This window comes from Raphanus sativus, unplaced genomic scaffold, assembly GCF_000801105.2.
Source record: "Raphanus sativus cultivar WK10039 unplaced genomic scaffold, ASM80110v3 Scaffold1265, whole genome shotgun sequence".
NCBI classification, from domain to species: domain Eukaryota; kingdom Viridiplantae; phylum Streptophyta; class Magnoliopsida; order Brassicales; family Brassicaceae; genus Raphanus; species Raphanus sativus.
In genome coordinates this window covers 8,302-23,579 of record NW_026616578.1, presented here as the reverse complement: position 1 = coordinate 23,579, position 15,278 = coordinate 8,302, and the positions used below count along the sequence as shown (strand labels likewise).

Sequence of the window (15,278 nt, the reverse complement as noted above, 5' to 3'; positions counted from 1 at the left end):
AATATTTTGAGGAAATACAAACTAAATCATGTATATTCACAAAATTTTACTACATTATAAATTTATAAAGTACCAACGGCAAATTTCAGCCTTGTGGTTTAGTCAGGTTTGACTTGAATGTAAAGAGATCGACTTTTGAAGAGCCTCATGAGAGTAAAATAAGCAACTGGTGTTTTTTTCTTTTTTTTGAAAAAGGGCATCGCCACTGGTGTTTGCCTTTTAAGTATTTCGACAAAGACACATTTTTCTCCTCCTGTCATTAGATAAAATTAAGAATTAAATGAAAAAGGCCATCAACACAGAATTTATTCTCAGGGTCTGCTCATCATTTTGATGGGCCCCAAGGGTAAATTCTTTTTATACCCATAAATTTATGTTTATTCAAAATTAAAACAAAATTTTCTAAATTTTCTAAAGAACTATTTCATAAATAATTATTTTAAAATTTTAGAGGAAAAAAATAAATTAAAATATTTTTGGGCCCTTTTCAGTCTAACTTTTATAAAAAATAGTTGAAATTAAATAAAATATATAAATATACAAAAAATCAAAATTTTAATTATAAATTATATGGAGGGACATGGGATTGGGTCGGGGGCGATCACACCCATTGTCCTCCTCCTAAGCCAGCCCTGTTTATTGATTTTTTTTATAACATGAGCTATCCGGCGGGTATTACATACTCAACCAACTAATCTTCCTAAAGTTTGATGGCGCTAACCAAATTAGGTTGTTTGTAAATAGAATACTGTTGTTGTCTGATCACATAAATAGAGAAACCTCAATTTGTGTGGATCCGAACCAAGATTATTTAAAAACACTAAGAGCAACCTGAGTTTATGGTTAAAGAAATATTGAAATTTTCTCATAATCTTTTGTCATCATTAGTCTACTATTTTTTTTGTACATACCGACAGATAACTCAATTTTTATCCACGAGGAAATACATGAGTAGACAAAGTATAGAATACAAAAATAGTTAACAAAAAGAGATATACATCATGCATGTCATTCACCAAACATCTACCTGTCGAATGCTGATTCTAAAATGAGAGATGCGTAATATTTATTAGTTTGAAAAAGAAATAAGGGTTTATAAAGTTGGAAAAGTTATACTTAACCGTTGGAGTTTCGGCCAAAAATTCCACCTTAAAGACTATTTTTCTTAGTTTAAAAAAAAGTATTTTTTCTTGTTGATATAATAAATCTATGATGCATCTCATGCATTAACAAAAACTAAACTATCATATACTTTGGAGCTGATATTAATCCCACTACAACAAATATAGGTATTAATAGCAGATTATAATAGCACAATTTTCGTAACTGCTATGGAAAGGTAATTGGAAGCCTGAATAACAAATACATAGCATTTTACTTATGCTATGCCGAAAAAAAAGTTAAGCGGGATTAAAACCTCACTAATCATCCGAATTTTTACACTAAGCGCCAACACTTAAGAAAAAAAGTGGTTTTCGCGGCCAAACCATTACTTTTCATAGCATTAGAAAAAAAAAAGGGGATTTCGTTCTTCTCCTTCTTCTCTTCTTCTCTACATCGAGCTCAACGCTCTCTCCACCATCTCAGACTCGATTCCTCGTCGCTCACCAACATTAATCTCGTCGCTCATCCTAACCTAGTTTCCAATTCGATTCAGCCTTCATCATCTCCGATTTCAAATCCGAGATTCTAATTCAAAGTGAATCCTAAATGCTGTGATTAGTTAGGTTTTTATTTTCTCGATTGATTCAAGTTGTGAAAGTAGATAGGTTTTGTATCCTCAATGCTCTGATTAGTTATGGTTTGATTTTGTCGATTGATTCAAGTTCTGAAACTAGATAGGTTTTAGCTCCTCAATGCTGTGATTAGTTAGGGTTTGATCTTGTCGATTGATTCTAGTTCTGCAAGTAGATAGTTTTGGGTCGTCATTGCTGTGATTACTTATGTTTTCGGTTCATATTTGTTTCCATTAATCACAGAATTTTTTTTTTCGCAGGTCTGGGTTCGTATCTTCACAGTCTTGCGTCTTGTATATCTGTGGAGGTTAGACACATCTATTTCTTCTAATTTTGTAATCATTTGTAGACTTTAATTTGTAGACATTGCATTTGTTGTTTGCGGTTAACACTTAGAATTGTAATTTATATTGTCAATTGTTGCTTGAACCATGTACGCTTGTTTGAACTGTGGCAAGGGTCTTAACAATGTTGGACAAGTCATGGGTCCATTTATGTAGGTATGTAAATTTGTTTAAGTGTTCAGTTTATGCATTTCGACACTTCTTGTCATAACTATTTTTTGTTTTGTTTGACATGAACTTAAGAGTTGATTCTGCATATGAGAGAGGTGCGAGGAGTTTTGTCAATGATGTTACTGCTAAGTTAGGAGTTAATGGGAAGATTGTATGTCCATGCGCCCGATGCCGTAATCTAAATCGCCATACAAGTGAGGAGGTTGTCTCTCATTTGGTTATAAATGGAATGGATGATGCTTACAAGGTACGTTCGGATTGGTTTCACCATGGAGATGGTAACTCAGTTGATGTGGTGGGAGTTAAAGATAGATGCTGGAATGCTGAGATCCTTAGTTTATATGAAGCCGCAAACTGCTTAGATGACGATTTAGCCATTAGGGGGTCAGAGTTACGTGAGTCAGTTGAGGGTGAGGATAGGAAAGAAGATGAGTTTTTAGCAAAACTTGCAGAGGCTGAAACCCCCTTGTATCCGACGTGTTCGAGTCATAGCAAGCTATCAGCTGTAGTTTCATTGTTCAGGATTAAGTCTCAGAATGGGTGGTCAGACAAGAGTTTTGATGACTTACTGCAAACATTGCCGAACATGTTACCGGAAAACAATGTCCTGCACACATCAACTTATGATGTCAAGAAGTTTTTGAAATCTTTTGATATGGGATATCAAAAGATTCATGCTTGTGTGAACGACTGCTGCTTATTTAGAAAGAAGCTCACGACGGCTGAGAGTTGCCCAAAATGCAAGGCGTCTAGATGGAAGACCAACATGCATACTGGTGAAATCAAGAAAGGTGTTCCACAGAAGGTTTTGAGATACTTTCCAGTAATACCTCGCCTGAAAAGGATGTTCAGATCGGAGAAACTTGCAATGGATTTACGATGGCATTTCAATAACAAGAGCACAGATGGGAAACTACGCCATCCAGTAGATTCAGTTACTTGGCAGTCAATGAATGACAAGTATCCGGCGTTCGCAGCGGAGGAGAGGAACTTGCGACTTGGGCTTTCAACAGATGGGTTTAATCCCTTCAGTATGAAGAACAGCCGATACAGTTGTTGGCCTGTGTTACTGGTGAATTACAACATGGCTCCTCACCTATGTATGAAGGAGGAGAACATAATGCTCACTCTGCTGATTCCAGGACCCCATCAACCGGGTAATAGTATAGATGTTTACTTAGAACCTCTGATAGAAGATTTAAAACATCTGTGGTGCATAGGCGAGTTAACATACGATGCAGTTAGTAAGACAACCTTTAATCTTAAGGCAATGCTTCTTTGGACTATTAGTGATTTCCCGGCATACGGGAATCTTGCTGGTTGTAAAGTGAAGGGTAAAATGGGTTGTCCTATATGCGGGAAGCACACAGATAGTTTGTGGCTGAGTAATAGTAGGAAATTCGTATTTATGGGCCACCGGAAAAGTTTTCCTCCCTTACATAGTTTCAGAGGAAAGAAGACTTGGTTTGATGGGAAAACTGAACATGGGACAAAGGGAAGGATACTGACGGGTAGGAATGTCTCATTTGTGCTGAGAAATTACAAGAATGTGTTTGGTAATATAAAACAGTCTGCCAGAAAGAGAGCTGCTCGAGTTGATGACATAGCATCTGATAACGAGGAGGAACTAAGTGAAACTGATGAAGAAGAAGATATAGGAGAGAAAGACGAAGAGGAATTGTCTAGATGGAAGAAACGTTCTGTTTTTTTCTCATTGCCTTATTGGGAGGTATGTATAAAATTTCGATTTACAACTTGTTTAAATAACACTTGTTCTGATTGATTTCTTTATTTGCTTTCACATGAGCAGGAGCTCCCTGTTCGACATAATGTAGACGTTATGCATGTGGAGAGGAATGTGGCTGCAAGCTTGATTGCCACATTGTTACATTGTGGCAATTCAAAGGATGGTCTAAAGGCTAGAAAGGATCTTGAAAGTCTTGGTATCAGGAAGGATTTGCATCCAAAAGCTCAGGGTAAAAGGACATTACTCCCAGCAGCTCCATGGTCTTTGTCAAAGTCAGAGAAACACACATTCTGTAAGCGTCTGTTTGATTTTAAAGGACCTGATGGCTATTGTGCTAATATATCTAGTTGTATATCATTAGAGGAGTGTAAGGTGATGGGACTCAAATCTCATGATTACCACGTCCTAATGCAACAACTGCTGCCAGTAGCAATTAGGGGCTTACTACGGAAGGGTCCTAGGGTAGCCATTTTCCGCTTATGCGCTTTCTTCAACCTTCTATGCCAACGAGAACTTGATGTGGAACAACTCCAGCGAATGGAAACTGAAATTGTGGAGACTCTTTGCATTTTTGAAAGATTTTGGCCACCTAGTTTCTTCGACATCATGGTTCACTTGTGTGTGCATCTAGGCAGAGAAGCACGAGTTGGTGGTCCTGTCCATTTCCGATGGATGTATCCTTTTGAAAGGTATGTTTTCTTGTGAATTTTTTTTATTTATCTTCCTAATGGACTTACTATTAAAATTTTATGTTCACTTAAAACAGGTACATGAAAGTATTGAAAGACTATGTAAGAAACACAGCAAGACCAGAGGGGTGTATAGCTGAGTCTTATCTTGCAGACGAGTGCATGAAGTTCTGCTCGGCTTTCTTGAAGACTACAACTAATGTAGAAGAAAAAGAGGATAGAAACACTGAGTACGAGAGCCATTTCATCCTTGAAGGTCGTCCTATATCAGCTGCCCGCTCATTCCAATTTTCAGATACAGAGTTGAAAATAGCTCATCTTGCTGTAATACAAAACACGGCTGTGGTGGATCCATATGTTGAGTAAGTTTCTCTTCCTAATTAGAATAGTATTCATTGAAAGTTATATTAGATTCCAGTTTTGAGTTTTTTTTTTTCATATGCAAGTGCTCATTTGCAACATCTACAAGACTCAAATATTAGATGTCAACGGGATGCAACTTATTTATGGCGTATGCATACTGAAAAATTCGCGGCGTGGCTAAAGCAACAGGTCTCTTAGTACTGTAAAATTTTTAATTGGATTTTATACCCATGTAGTTTCGCTGACAGTTTTTTATTTTTATAATTTTTAGAAACCTATTGATTCAGCTGATGAGGAAGAGACACTGAAGTGGCTGGCTTATGGTCCTCGTAGTATAGCCAGATCTTACACAGGCTACATTGTGAATGGGCTACGGTTTCATACGAAGGCAGTGCATAGGCTAAGTCAGAATAGTGGGGTTTACTATGAGGCAACAGCAATGTGTAGATCAAGTGCAAGGGACACAGCGCAGGTGGTAGACATTGTATCCTACTATGGGAGAGTAGTTGATATTATACTACTGGATTACAATGCCTTCTATGTGCCAATATTCAGGTGTGAGTGGGCAGTTAAAGGTAACGGTATGAAGGTAGAGGATGGCTTTACACTGGTTAATTTTAATCACAGCCACATATCCTTTGCAAAGGATCCATTCATTTTAGCATCTCAGGCGAGACAGATATTTTACTCAAGGGAAAATGATGAATCGAGTTGGTATGTAGTAATGAAAGGTCCAAGTAGAAGATACAGTGATGAGAAAGTGGATGACCTACAAGGAGAAGTAGGTCCATTGCCTTCGGATATGGATATGAGTATAGAAGACATATCAGATGAAGCTGATGATGTCAGAGATGATAGTGAAGGAATATATGTATACTATTGGTCATGCTGTAGGAGAAACAGTAGCGTGGCCTCAGGATGCGGTTCTAGTTCTTGACGAGGAGTTCTCTCCAAATGACAATCCAAGTAATGTAAGGTTTTCAATACTCATCTCATTTTGATCTTAAGTTTCTGTCTCTAATATCTGTTAATGTGTTTCCTATGATGGATTTATTTGTTTATCAGAGCCCAGGGACAAAAGAAATGAACAAGTGCAAACTGCTACATTGGCTAACAGATGATGATGAAACAGTTGCTGAAGGTCGTTGGGAGAGTCGTGATCCCAAAGCCTTGGTGGATGGCCTTCCTCTTGGACCAAATGCTGTTAAAGTATATGTGGATGTGGTAACGGTAACAGAGACATTTCTTTGGCGGCCAACAGAAAAACACTCAAACCTTCGCGACTGTTTGAAGACGTTTGTAGCATGGCCAGTGAGCAGAGTTTTATTCGAGAATTCAGACACAGAGTCACCAACTACAGCTACTCCTCATACGCACTCACAAGTTTACACTCCACCAGCTCCTGCTAAGATTTCAAAAACATTTTCACAACCTCCTTCAAGCTCTCAGAAGGTAAGCTCTCAGACCGTTGACCTGATAAAGTTGATAATGGTTACATAGTACTTACACTATTCGACATTGTTCTTTTATATAGACTGTGAAAGAGGGTCAGAAGTGCAGACTGTTGGATATTACTGGTGAAAAAGTAGTTGTTGCAGAAGGACGCTGGTCTTCGAACGACCCTGAACAGTTAGTCCATTTCGTTCCATTGGGCAATAACGCAGTTCGTGTGTGGGTTGATGTAGTGAAGGTGAACGATGCCAAGGTTTGGAGGCCAACGTCTGCAATTGAGTGTATGGAGGATGCTATCGGCAGCACTGTAGCATGGCCTGAAGATAAAGTTGTGATCGTTTGAGGTGAAATAAGAACTGTATGGTCTTCTATTTTCATTCCTTTAGTATTAATGAACCTATGGTATTTGTGTTTTTTCTTTGAAACTTAATTATGACATTGTATTTATATTATGGAGAAATGAAATGGATTCAGACTTTGTTTGTTTCTATTTTTGTTTATTTGCTGTAACATGTGACGGATTTATTGGGTGAAACTGTATCCAAAATAGAAGCTACAATTCAAATATACATAAATCAAAACCACATCACCAACAGCATATATGCAGAGCTACTACAACGTAATTCATGGCTAGATAATATAGCTATTTTACAAATATACATAGCAGCCAAAAAATGTTATTATAAAATTTTATATAACACGAAATAAATGTTATTATTAAGTTTAATACAGCTAAAGAGAACAACTGTTATATAATTTCCTATAACACGAATAAAGTGTTATAAATAAAATTAATACAGCATTAGAGAAGAGCTGTTATATAATTTCCTATAACACAAGTATTGTGTCATAAATACAATTAATACAGCATAACGGTAATGCTATTATAAGCCACTCTACAATAGCGTCTTTTCAAAACGCCATCGTATATAGGTATCCTATTATAGCGTCAACTATAATAGCATTTATAAAACCGCTATAAAAACCATATAATAGCGTAAACCGTATGCTATGAAAAGCTATATTTGTTGTAGTGTCCTAAAACTCCAAAAGTGCTCTCTATATATACAAACTAAATAAATCAATGATTGTGGAGAGAATCCGTTCAAATAATGATCCGGGGAAGATCTCTTTAGTATGCAAAACACAATGAGAATAAGCAAGAAATGTAGTTAAAAGAAGTCGAATATCGTTTGTCTATAAAAGCATAATCCTAAGTTCCCATCATTGGCTCATAGAGAATAACAAATATTTTCTCTAATGATTTGATTTGATTTGATGTCTCGTACTCCCTCCTTTTAGTTTTATGCGTCATATGCCCTTGTGTTTACGCAGAAAACACTCTATCCGAATGAAGTGATTGTAATAACTCCATCCTTTTTTCTTAATTTACCAAGTTGTGGTTGAGTTACAAAATAAAATGTTTTACAAAGCTGTTGTTTTGTTGATTGGTCGACGTCAAAACGTTTTTTCGTTTACATTATTGAAACAAAGCTAAAAGTAAGACATGTGAATGCACACAATAAAACTTGAACAAAAAGTTTCGTTTTCCATCAGAGGATATGTTCTCATAGCATTAAACCTTTCGAATAAGCATCTTCTCCTTACATTAAGCCTCACGAGGCTTATAAATTCTCACATTTCTTGGTAACTCTTCAACATCTAAACCAAAACAGCAATAAACCATAAAACTCCTTAAACGAGAAGAGATCTTACAAGATAAGAAGCTAAGGACCCCAAGATGACGAGTATTGGTGAGGACCGGGTAATCTGCATCCTGGGGTTTAAGGTTTAACTACACACAAAGTATGCGTACGCGTATATATGTGTGCGTGCGCGTGTGTTAGTATAGCTTTTAGACCTCAGGATGCGGATTACCTCTTCCTTACAATACGTACACGATCAGACGATACCTGAGAGGTTACTTTTTTTTAATTTTTAACATCGTCGTTACTAGATATTTAATACGAATATTCTCCCCATACATAAGACGTGGTGTATCCAATGTATTCCTAAGTATATTTTCGTTCAATGTGTACGTACGTGCATATGAATGTATTGATTTATATTACTGTCTACGTACATGCTGGTTACACTACAAATCTTTTTGTCTACAACAATTTACGAATATAACTTTAAAAGTTGACGAATATTTTTTTTAGTTTACAGAATTAGAACTACATATTATTCATCAACATTGAACGCCAAAACCATTTTTCTGGCACTATGTTTTTGAATGAGGTGATAAGAGTCATTAACAAGTGCAGAGGCAAAACAAGTGCAGACGAACTCGTCACGGTTTTTGACAGTACACTACAAGAAAGAAGATGGATAGCATCACTTATAAAGTGTCAGAAAAATAGCTGACTCTAATTTAAATCATTTACTTAAAATTGATATTAAATATGTGATTTTACATCAACAAAAATAACTGATATTAAAAGTAACTTGATTAACATCACTTGAATTAAAGATGACACAAATCAATACTAATTTACATCACCTTTCAATAATCAACGTAAATACAAGAACTTGCATCAATTACACAACTGAAATATTTGCTTAATTTGATTAGCATCAATTTAACTAAAAGATATAAAAGTAGTATCAGTAATAAATGACGTAATATTTATTTCAGTTATAAAAAGTAAAGCAAATTTGTATTTTTTTAATTAATTGTGAGATGGCTTGATATAAAAGAAAATGTATTTTGAGATAAAAAGTATGTAAAATATATGAATCTCTATCTTTTCTCCTCGAGAGTTCATTTTTTTGTCAAATTGCCTAAACGGGAACATAATACTTTTAGGGGGTAATTAAGTGGTTTGTATATATAATTTGTTCATAAAAAATAATTTTGACTTAGGGTTTTTACAGAATTGGACAAAACTGAAAAGAGCCGGAGACTTGAGGGAGACTTGAAGGAGACAACCAGCGTTCATAAATCTGAAATTTACTGGAAATAAGGTAACGAAAATAAACTCTTCTGTCTTGTTTACTGCTTCTTTATGTTATAATTGATAATTAAATGACTCTGAAATTGATCACAGATTTATAATCTTTGAACCAGTGGCTTTGAAAACTGATTATATTGATGTAACCAATTGTCTTATAATCTTTGTAAGGTTTAGATGCAGCTTGATAGATTTAGATTATAAATTAACTAGTCTTTTATTAATTTTTAGCATTAGCTTCATAGATAGCTGATCAATGATAAGTTTAAATCTTGTTTCGTTAGCCATTACGATTTCCAATTGCTGCTTTATTATGTATTCTATTGATTTTTTTTGTCTCTTTCCTTTAAACAATACAAGTAATGATTTTATCTTGTCTCATATCGTTTGAGTCCTTGTGTAAAGTGATTTCATTTTTGGTACCATGTGAATCGTTTTTCTTAAATGAAAAATATGAAGTACTGCTAGCTTTTTTATAGGTAACTATGGACAAATCATGGATAAACGAATCTCGGTTATCTATCAACTATAGATTAGGAGTGAAGAATTTTCTGGATTTTGCCTTTGGTAAATCAATGGCAGAAATGATGAAATGTCCGTGCACTCGTTGCTCTCTAGCTAAATCCAAGTCAAAGGAAGACATTGAAGGAGATTTGATGTGTTATGGCTTTCTAAACTCTTACACATGTTGGGTATTACATGGAGAGGAGGCTGACGTAACAGAAAATACAGCAGAAACACCTTCTCATATAAATATTGCCCATGGTGAATTTACTTCAACTGCTAATCTGTTGGACGATCTATTTCCTAATGTCAACGTGAATGCATATGAAAGTTCTGGTTTTCCTGAGCAATCTATGAACATGGATGGAGCAGCACCTTCAAGTGAGGACAATGAAAAAGGAGAAAGTTTCGATGACTTGCTTGCTGATTTTAATCAAGAGCTATATGAAGGATGTACTAGTTTCACTAAGTTATCCTTCATATTGAAGCTTTATCATATCAAATGCATGTGTAAGATCAGCGACAAGGGAATATCTCTGATTATTGATTTGCTTAAAGAAGCATTTGTACACGCAAAACTGCCAGACTCATTCAGTGAAATGAAAAAGGTTATTCGGAAGTAGTACATCTAGTAGTACATCTCACTGAAGAAGCAAAACAAGGAGGCCCTGTTCCATTTCGTTGGATGTATCCAATTGAAAGGTAGTTACATTTTATTTTTATTATAACTCATTAGATTGTTACTTACTTGGTTCACTTATTTGCAGGCTTCTTGGATATTTCAAATCATACGTTCGTAATCGTGCCAAACCAGAGGGTTCTATTTGTGAACAATATTTAGCTGATGAGTGTGTGACATTTTGCTCAATGTATCTTGATGATATAGAGACACGGTTTAATCGTGGTGGCCGTGTTGACGATCAACCTACAGTACACAACAGTATACGAACAAATTCTGAACTTATAGCTATTTTCCCACATGTTGGTAAATTTGTTGGAGCAGGCCATGTTCACACCCTTAGCTATGTTGAGAGGCTCCAGGCACATCGACACATGTTGGTTAATTGTCATCTTCTTGATCACTTACGAGAGTAAGTTTATCCTATTTGACACATATTGGTTATTTATTTTAAAAATTCTTTTTAGCTAGACACTAATGTCATTATGTATATATAGGAAATACAGAAATGAATTGGTAAGAAAACAATCTCGGCAGAGGAAGAGAAGTCGTGCTCTTGACATTGACAGAGAGATACATTTAAATTTTGCAAAATGGATCAAAGAGAAAGTAGAGAACAATGATGTCGATGGTATCAATGATGATATACGATGTTTAGCTTTAGGTCCATCTGATAAAGTTATGAAGTACACAGCCTACAATGTCAATGGATTCAAATTTCGAAAATTTGAAAGAGACAATGATTTGAAAACACAAAACAGTGGTGTTTGTGTAGAAGCTGAAACAATGAGTTATGCGAGTTCTCGTGATCCTAATCCAAGAGTAGGAGATGTACCTTATTATGGGAAATTGGTTGAAGTCATTGAGCTGAACTACTACGAGGCTTTCAAGGTTGTATTGTTCAAATGCAAGTGGGCTGATACTCGTAATAGTAGAGGATACAAGACAGATGTGTATGGTCATCGGTTGGTAAACTTTTCACGTTTGCTACATACAGGAGACAATGAAGATGATGAGCCATATGTATTAGCTTCGCAAGTAAGAATGGTATATTATGTAGAAGACCCTCATGAGAAAGAATGGAATTATGTTGTGCATGTACAACCTAGAGATGTCTATGACATGGGTGATTCAAATCCATCAGATGAGGTACGTGTAAAATATAGTACCAACGTCTTTGTTTCACTTGATATTTTTCTATGATGTAACTCTATATAATATGGTATATCAGTAACCTTTTGTTTGTTTATTTTAGACACCGTCATGAAGGGGCCTATGCTAGCATCCTTAGTCCGTTGTGCCTCAGGTAAAATATCACAAAATCTTTAATTTTTTTTCTGAAAATTTTATGTTAGTAGATAATTCACTGGATTTTTATTTTTACAGGGAAGAAAGAATGAAGATGATGACTCAGAACGGCAATGATAGTTGATTTATTAGCATTCTTAGCATAATATTCTGTTTTTCAAGAATTTCACTTACGATCTTTCTAATATTTGAGTTGCATTGCAATGGATTATATATATATATGTGTGTCTTTTATAATACAAATATTGCAATTTAATTGTTAGTATAATTTATATTTAATATTTTTAATTAATTTAATATAAATTAAATATCGTAATTAATGCAAAAAATTAACGTCATATGTAAATGACACATACACATTCATCACTAAAAGAAATGATATATATACCTATTACTATCAATCATTCATAAATGATACATTTTTGATTAAAAAGTGAAACTCTATAAATCTTTTCCCGGGATTTCTTTTTGGTCAAATTATGTAGGCGGGAGAATATACTACTTTTTAGGCATAAATTGTTTCTATATATAATTTGTTCCCATAAAATGATTTGGAGTTAGGGTTTTTATAAGTCTTGAGGAAAACTCAAAAGAGGCGCAGACTCAAAAGAAACACAGACGCTCATACATCTAAAACTGACTGGAAATAAGGTAAACTCTTTATTATTGTTTTACTGTTTCATTTGCTAGAATTGACAATTAGATGATTTTGGAATTGATTAGAGATTTATAATCTCTGTACCATGGCTAATGAACTGATTATACCAATGTAACTAATGAGTTCTTACGATTACACACATGAAATTCTTCTGATTATGTTTTTTGTCTTTTATTTATTTTAAATCAAGACATTTTTATTACCATTTTGTATTTTACGTAGATTGATGGAGAGATTGATGGAATTCACTGACTCTGAGACACAAGCTCCTGATGATTTAACTGATTTGGAGACGGCTTATAACTCTCCTCCTCCACTTGCTCAAGAGTGCAAAAGTTACAAATGGAAAATTCAGTTGACAGGTAACTCTACTCCTCCATTGTTCCATACATGCGACTCTAATACAAAACTTAATTAAATTTTATGTTTATGCTAAATATTTTATCAAATAGATGCTCATGGAAACATTGAAGACCAAATGCTGACAACCAAAGATGTTTGGAAGCTACAAAATCGCAAAGTTGTTGTTCACTTTGATGAAGATAGCGGTCAACCTGATGAAGATTCAGGAGGTCTACTTGGATCATGGTTAGGTCAACTGAGTACAGATGTAAACCTATTACCCATTAACTACAGTGACTGGAGAACCTTTCTCCCTCATAGAAAGGATAGAGCATGGGAAATAATCCAGGTAGCACCTAAGTTATATATTTTCACAAATATTAGTGTGTCTTATTGTCAACTTGTTTCACGTCATATATCTGAAACAATAATACTTTAATCTATGTAGGCAAAGTTTTGGTTTGATGATCCAGATAGAAGACAAGGTTATGTGATTGGAGTCCTAGGAAACAGATGCAAAGATTTTAAATTACGTCTTTGGAGGGACTACAAGCGGAACACTCGAACTGAATCGTTAGCCAATCGTCCCCCTAATGTACCTGAAGATCAATGGCATGATATGGTTTTCATGAGATTCACTGATAAGTGGAAGGTATAGTTTTATATACTGATTATATATTTTGTATTATTTCAGAAATAATAATTTTTAGTCTGACTGTGCAGAGAATGCAAGAACGAAATACTGTAAGCCGACGCAAACATATCATGCCTCATCTATGTGGTAGGAGGAGTTTTGCTAGGAGACGACGTCAAATTGTAAGTAATTAGTCTTTAAGTATGTCAAGTTACGTTACTATATGTAGTGTAATATGTAAATACTGATATTTTATTCATTTATTATGCATATGTTTTTAATAAAGAAAAACGAAACTGGAAAAACACCATGCCGGGCAGATTTTTTCATCATGACTCGCAAGAAATCTGATGGAAATTTTGTGTCTGATGAAGCTAAAAAGCGTGCGGTTAGTTTCTATCATAAACACTTTGCTGATTAGGAGTGAACTGATTATTATCTTTATGTTATTTTTTTTTCAGGATGAACTTACAATTTTACTGACTCAAAATCAATCAACGCAAGTCTCACACAACGTCACAGCTTGTTTGGATGATGAATATTCTCGAGTGTTTGGTCCGGAACGTTCAGGGAGAGTACGTTGTGTTGGTCGTGGACCTACACCCTCAAAATTAGCCAAACAATGCACTGCAGCACGATCTGAGGCTAATAATGCTGAAGTAGTTCAAATGAAAACGAAGATGACATCATTGGAAAATCAAGTTGAAAGTTTGACTGGAATTATTCAACAACTGCTGAATACTAGAAGCAACGATCCGGTAATTTTATAATCACTTGTTATTTTTTATATAACGTGACTTTAATATACTAAGTTGATCACTAATATTTTTTAAGAAAATCTAGGCAACTTCATTGACAACATATGCTAACTTGCTCAATCCTTTACCTCAGGTAAATATAAAAAACTTTTAAATTTAATAAAAATGTCATGTTGAATAGTAATTCATTGCATTTTATACTTTACAGGGAAGAAGAAATGAAGATATGAACCACAGCGAAAACATTGAGAACTCCGATGGCAACAGTGGCTGATTCATCAATTATTTTTCTATCTTAGCATTTTGTTTTTCTTTCTATTAGTACTTCAGTTTACTTTAAGTTTCTACTTCCAGGATTTATTTACTTTTGCATATTTGGAATTTCTTTTTGCATATTTGAATTATGTTACAATGGATTAAGTATTTTTATAATATAATATTGCAATTTATATTATTTATTAATTTTAATTGAATATTTTTTACATATTAGCTATAATTCGATATAAAAATATATAATCAAAACAATACATTTAGTGTCACTTGTAAAAAAGACACATACATATTCATCACTTAAATAAATGATATTAAACTACTATCGATAGTTTACAATTGATATAATTCTTACAATCATCTATAAAACCGATAGAAAATTTGGATCACTTATTTATAACTGATATAAATATTATATCAATCTAAATAGTTGATACTAATATTTAATATCAATTATTGCAACTGAAACAAATAGTATTAAAATCATTTGCCCAAAATGATACAACTTTTAGCATCGTTTACAATAAATGATACATATTAACATCACTTATTTATAACTGATATAAATATTAAATCAATTAAAATAGTTGATATTAATATTTAATATCAATTATTGCAACTGAAACAAATACTAATATCATTTACCCAAAAATGATACAACTTTTAGCA

At 34.3% G+C, this 15,278-nt stretch overlaps 1 protein-coding gene across 2 annotated transcripts; it reads left to right on the top strand.

Annotated features, from left to right (window-relative positions):
- Positions 1-12,526: 12,526 nt before the first annotated feature.
- Positions 12,527-14,751, top strand: LOC108806391 (uncharacterized). 2 transcript variants are annotated; one of them, XM_018578492.2, is made up of 9 exons: positions 12,527-12,598; positions 12,828-12,967; positions 13,058-13,296; positions 13,396-13,599; positions 13,671-13,763; positions 13,868-13,969; positions 14,043-14,339; positions 14,425-14,472; positions 14,548-14,751. In XM_018578492.2, the coding sequence occupies exons 2-9, from the start codon at positions 12,832-12,834 to the stop codon at positions 14,611-14,613; spliced, it is 1,185 nt and encodes a 394-aa protein (XP_018433994.1). In that variant the 5' UTR covers positions 12,527-12,598; positions 12,828-12,831; the 3' UTR covers positions 14,614-14,751. The 2 variants fall into 2 exon arrangements, with proteins under 2 accessions (XP_018433994.1, XP_056854508.1); XM_056998528.1 differs by lacking the exon at positions 13,868-13,969.
- The last annotated feature ends 527 nt before the right edge of the window (positions 14,752-15,278 follow it).